Source organism: Phasianus colchicus, chromosome 5 (genome assembly GCF_987193195.1).
Source record: "Phasianus colchicus chromosome 5, bPhaCol1.hap1.1, whole genome shotgun sequence".
Lineage (NCBI taxonomy): Eukaryota > Metazoa > Chordata > Aves > Galliformes > Phasianidae > Phasianus > Phasianus colchicus.
Genome location: NC_143440.1, coordinates 59294672 through 59300671, shown reverse-complemented (window position 1 = coordinate 59300671; position 6000 = coordinate 59294672). Strand labels below are relative to the sequence as shown.

The following is a 6000-nucleotide window of genomic DNA, read 5'->3' as shown; positions in this document are numbered from 1 at the left end:
CTCGTGTCCTACAGCCCGGCTGGAGGATGTGGTTGGGATGAAGGCTGGGATGAAGGCTGGGATGAAGGCTGGGGAGGACACGGGAGCGCATCCCGACCCCCAACTGCTGCCATTTCCCAATGGGTCTGACAGAGCCACTGCACCGTCGTGGTTTTTCAGCACGGCCCGGCACCCCGCCGCGCTCCCGGCGATATCTTCACGTTCGATCCCGATTTCTGATCGGCGTCTCCCGCAGACAAAGCGAACCCTTCCCGCAGGCTGCCGGGGTGCAGAAGGGGAGCGGGCAAGCGACGGCGATAACATCACCGCCATCTTGGGGGGAACCCGCAGGGCTGGGCGGGGACGGACGGCGGCCCTGGGGGCGGCGGGGCCGTTCGCTCGGGTAAAACCGGGACTGCGGCGGAGGCGGCCGGCCGCCCCAGCGCCGACCCCGCAGCCCCGAGGACAGCCCCCCCCACGGCGCCAGAGGACGGACGGGCGGGGCAACCAATAGCGGAGCGCCGCCCGCCTCCCCGCCGTCAGCGGACCAATGGGAGGGCGCGGGGCGGGGAGAGGCGGGGCGAGGCGGGGCGGCGTGCGGGCGGCGGGCAGTCGGCGGCGGGACGCGGTGCGGTGCGGTGCGTCGTCGGGCAGTGGCGCGGCCGGCGCCGCGCGTCGCCTTTTCCCCCTTATGGAAGAGATGGAAGAGGAGCTGAAATGCCCGGTGTGCGGCTCGTTCTACCGCGAGCCCATCATCCTGCCCTGCTCGCACAACCTGTGCCAGGCGTGCGCCCGCAACATCCTGGTGCAGACGCCGGATTCGGAATCCCCGCAGAGCCGCCGCGCGTCGGGCTCGGCCGTCTCCGACTACGACTACCTGGACCTGGATAAGATGAGCCTGTACAGCGAGGCGGACAGCGGCTACGGCTCCTACGGCGGCTTCGCCAGCGCTCCCACCACCCCGTGCCAGAAATCCCCCAACGGCGTGCGGGTTTTCCCTCCCGCCGCCCCGCCGCCCCCCGCTTCCTTGGCCCCTCCGCCTCCGCCGCCCCGCAACGCGTGCCTGACGTGCCCGCAGTGCCACCGCAGCCTGGTGCTGGACGAGCGCGGGCTGCGCGGCTTCCCCCGCAACCGGCTGCTGGAGGGCGTCATCGATCGCTACCAGCAGGGCCGGGCGGCGGCGCTGCGCTGCCAGCTGTGCGAGAAGGCGCCCAAAGAGGCGGCCGTCATGTGCGAGCAGTGCGACGTCTTCTACTGCGAGCCGTGCCGCCTGCGCTGCCATCCGCCCCGCGGCCCCCTGGCCAAACACCGCCTGGTGCCCCCCGCGCAGGGCCGCGTCAGCCGCCGGCTGAGCCCCCGCAAGATCTCCACGTGCACGGACCACGAGCTGGAGAACCACAGCATGTACTGCGTGCAGTGCAAGAGCCCCGTGTGCTACCAGTGCCTGGAGGAGGGCAAGCACTCCAGCCACGAGGTGAAGGCGCTGGGGGCCATGTGGAAGCTGCACAAGGTGAGGGGTCGCGGCGTGCGATCGCGGCGTGTTGGGTTGGAAGGGCTCTCGCGGCCCCTCCCACCCCTGCCGTGGGCTGGGTGCCCCCAGCTCGGGATGCCCACAGCCCAGCCGTGGCCTCGGGCACCTCGAGGGATGGGGCACCCACGGCTGTGAGCAGTGCCGGGGCCTCGCTGCGCTCTGAGTGAAGGATTTCCCCTTGGCATCTCAGGACAGGAGGTGATGCCTGACGTTGCACCAGGTTGGGTAGAGCGGTGCTGCAGTGGCACGTCTGCCCAGGGAGCGCTGGGGTCACTGCGGTGTTCAGGAGCTGTGCAGGTGTGGCACTCGGTCCCACTAAGCCCTATCCCTGGTGATGATGGGTTGGCAGTCAGACTTGATGATCCTAGAGGTCTTTTCCGACCTCGTGATTCTAAATCTGTCCTTTTCTAGTTGTGAACCATTCATAGAATCATAGAACGGCCTGGGTTGAAAAGGAGCACAGTGCTCATCCAGTTCCAACCCCCTGCTGTGTGCAGGTCGCCAACCAGCAGCCCAGGCTTCCCAGAGCCACATCCAGCCTGGCCTTGAATGCCTGCAGGGATGGGGCATCCACAGCCTCCTTGGGCATTCAGGGCAAAGCCAACCTGCAGCACATTGACAGTGAGAAAGGGCTGCCTGCCTCCTGCACACTGACTCATGGGGAGGAGGAGGAGGAGGAGGGTGGCACCCCCTGAATGCTGATCAGCTCCGGAGTGCAGTCACTCCTACACAGGGCGCTGCTGGAGGAGAGGCTGCTGGAGCTGGGGACAGAACTGCCACCAGCACACAGCTCAGCCTGCACCAGCACTCACCTCCCCCTTGTTAGGTGCAGATCCAGCACAGGTGAGCACACCTGGGCAATGCTGTGTGCACTCAGCTGCTGCAGGGTCAGCCCCTCGCGAGCCTGGTTAGCGTGGTTTGTTCTGCAGGGAGCACCTATCACTTTGCCAATGCAGTATCTCACTGATGCTGCCAGGCGTGGAGCTGCTGCTGTGTTGCTGCTGCTGAGAGTTTCCATGCATCTACCTGAAAATCAGACTGTGAAGTCACGCCTGCCTTTCTGCAGGTAATCAGTTTGGTTTTGGGATAGGACAGGGCCTGAATTCACTGCCATTTCCCACTGCGTGTTTGTTAGGGGAGCGAAAAGAGTTCTGTTGGCATTAAATGTGATTTATTTATTTTAATTTGAAGGAATGATTTCACCTCCAATGCTCAGGAGCGCTCCTTGAGATGCTGTGTAGTGAAACTGCCCCAGCTTTGGATGAGTTAGGCTGCATCCTGGGTTAGGGCTGTGCATCCGGAGCCTACAGCCTGTGAATTGAAGCTGGAGCACCCTGGGTGTTTTGGGGAGCACGGCCCTTTGGCAGCGAGGCAAACCTGCAGGAGAGGTGGCTGCCCCTTTCTGCCCCAGCTCCCTGCTGTTGTGAGTGCCTGTAACACACCTACAGGCCATGAGAAGAGGCAGAGGTGCCAGCTGTTGCCTTCTCTCTCATATCACAGTGCTGTGTGCAAAATAATCCTTGTGATGCTCCTTGTTTGTGACCTGAAATGAATGAGATTCTCACTGGAGCCCATGTTGACCTGAGCATGGCTTGCTGGGCTGCTGCTCCATCAAGCTGTGTCAATGCAGGGTTGCCAGGCCTTGTCAATCACTGCTGAGTCAGTGGATGGTCATAGAATCCTAGAATGGCCTGGGTTGCAAAGGCCCACAGTGCTGATCCAGTTCCAACCCCCTGCTGTGTGCAGGTCGCCAACCAGCAGCCCAGGCTGCCCAGAGCCACATCCAGCCTGGCCTTGAATGCCTGCAGGGATGGGGCATCCACAGCCTCCTTGGGCAACCTGTTCCAGTGCCTCACCACCCTCTGTGTGAAAATGGAATGGAGACCAAAGGGCTTTTAGCTCAGCTCTTTGGGAACTGCCCTGCTTTCTGCTTCCCTCTGAAAGCAAAGATGATCATTTCAGAATTGTCAGTGCTGAGACACAATATCATGTAATGCAGGGAGCTCGGATTTCTAAGCTGGAAATCCTCTCTGTTCCTTCCTTCAGCTTCGCATCAGGAAAGCTGTTGGGAAGAGGGGTGAATGTTCAGAGAAGCAAAGAAGGAAACGGTTTTAATCTGAATTGTCCCAGTTCTGTGCACATATCACAGCTGTCTGGGTTTTGCCCTGGGAAGACGTGGTGCTGCTCATCATGTCAGAAGCAGAAGCACAAGATGGAGCTGGCTCATGTATTCCTCACACATCTGAGTTCCTCTTGTTCTTGCTGGAAAGTCCATGGTGAGGGCAGGCCTGGCAGCTTGCTGATGGTGAGAAGGAGAGAGAAACCCCAAAATGAGGGAGCTGTTGGGTTGGAAGGGACCTCACAGCCCCCCCAGCGCCAAAACTGTGCTCAGGTCGTGGATCCCCACAGCATCTCTGCACTCCTTGCAGCACAGGCTGGCCCTGCTGGCTGTAGTTGCATGCTGTTGAATTGGCTGTGATGATGATTAGCAGCTAATTAGCAGCTGTGTTACCTAGCCCACAGCTCATGCACCGATGCAGCCAGGCTGAGAGATGCAGGGGAGCTCTGTGGATGATAAGCCAGATTGCTTTGTACATGTGGAACAAACTGGAGGGTGGGAAACACTGCACTGCCTGATAGCTCCTGCCTGAGGAACAGGAACAGTGGGCAGCAACAAGCAGACAGTGTTATTCATCAGCCTGCCCGGTGCTCATGGGAAACCCCAAGGGATTGCTACCAGACAAAGGTCTGTTTGCGTTTGCAAAAGAAAATATTTGCTGCTGAGACAGAAGCAGTGAGAATCTTTTATCTTTTACTATTGCACTTTCCCAAGCCTCACTTTGCTGTCCTGGATTCCCACTGCCCTCACTCTGCCTGCAGCACAGGGTCCATCCATCCTCCTTTGGCCGTGCCATGCACCTCCCCTGCTGCTCTGTTCTCCTGTGGCTGGGAGCTGGGGGTGATGGCAGCTGCTCTGAGGTCAGAGGATGGCCAGCAATGTCACTGAGGTCAGTGGGTGTGCACAGCTTGTCAGTCATAGAATCACAGATTGGCCCGGCTTGGAAGGGACCTCAAAGATCACGGAGCTCCAACCCCCCACCACACGCAGGGCCACCAACCTCCACATTTCACAGCAGCCCAGGCTGCCCAGGGCCCCATCAACCTGGCCTTGAACACCTCCAGGGATGGACGGGGCATCCACAGCCTCTCTGGGCAGCTGTTCCAGCACCTCACCACTCTCACAGCAAACAACTTCCCCCTGACATCCATAAGTCTCAGTTCCAGATCTGGAAGTGACGCTGCCTTTTCGCCCGAGCATTTATTTAGAAAACAGCTTTCTGTCAAGCAGCCCTTCCTGCTGTGCTTAACCTCAGTTAACGGGGGAACGAGCATCCCAGAATATCCCATTAATCAGAGGTAATGTGGTACAGCAAGTTCTACAAGGCATTCTTGGAGCCAGCGCCGTGCTCGATGCCAGGAGACACCCACTTAGGTATTTGCAAGGAAAATGGGCTCTGGGCCATTTTGGAGCAGGGATAAATCTCTGTAGCTTTGTCAGTTCCAGTGGGAAGCCTTGAAAATGAGGCTGTGGATGCCCCATCCCTGCAGGCATTCAAGGCCAGGCTGGATGTGGCTCTGGGCAGCCTGGGCTGCTGGTTGGCGACCTGCACACAGCAGGGGGTTGGAGCTGGATGAGCACTGTGCTCCTTTGCAACCCAGGCCATTCTAGGATTCTGTGCTCTAGGACTTGAGAGGACAGTGCTATGCTGCACTGTCTGTGCTTGGGCATCCCAAAGGCATCTCAGCACATGGCTGGGGTTGGCTGGGGTCAGTCCCATGGGCTGATTCTTGTCCCTCTCTCTTGGAAAGAGGAGGTAAGGCAGAGTGTCACCCAGGAGTCTCCTGTCAGCACAGCCCCAGCCTGAAAAACCTCTGAGTTAGCAACGGGAGCTGAACCTGGTGTTAACGTGGCTTACAGTGACTTGAGCATCGGTCCCTCCGTGGCTCTGGCAGTGCTCTTTGGGAGGCTGTTTGACTCCTTTCCTTATGCTCTCAGGAGGAATATCCTCTTTCCTCCAGCTCTGAAAGGAGTTCAAGGAGCTCTGCCTGAAGCTGACACCAAAACCTCACTTGAACCCTGCTTGTGGTTGACCCGGAGGTGCAGGCGGGTCGTGTGGCCCATCTGCTGTGAGAAGCAGTGCAGGTGGGTTTTGCTTTGAAACAACCTCCTTTCTGCAGAATGCTTAGCATCCCCCAGTTCTTCAGGGGCTCCTTCCTGCTTGGGTTCTCTGCAGTTAACAGCAGGAGATTCCCTGCTGCAGAGGGCAGGTAGGTTATAGCTGCTGTCTGTCATTAAATGTTGGGAGCATCCCTGGCCTGGGCAGCCCACAATGGGAGATGAGAGCACCCACACGTGATGGGCAGATGAGAAACATGCTAGCAGTGGATAAAGGGCCCTTTGTGCTGCCCAGGGGCCACACGTGCACCCC

The 6000-nt window shown here is 59.3% G+C and overlaps 1 protein-coding gene across 8 annotated transcripts in view; it reads left to right on the top strand.

The window, feature by feature from the left end:
* The first annotated feature begins 591 nt into the window (after nucleotides 1-591).
* The window catches only part of TRIM9 (tripartite motif containing 9), a 33259-nt gene continuing 27850 nt past the window's right edge, over nucleotides 592-6000 (top strand). For all 8 annotated transcript variants that reach the window (XM_031602292.2, XM_090141937.1, XM_090141938.1 and 5 more), the window contains exon 1: nucleotides 592-1489. In XM_031602292.2, coding sequence (XP_031458152.1) covers nucleotides 671-1489 — 819 coding nt within the window. In that variant the 5' untranslated portion in view covers nucleotides 592-670. The remainder of the gene's footprint in view (nucleotides 1490-6000) is intronic.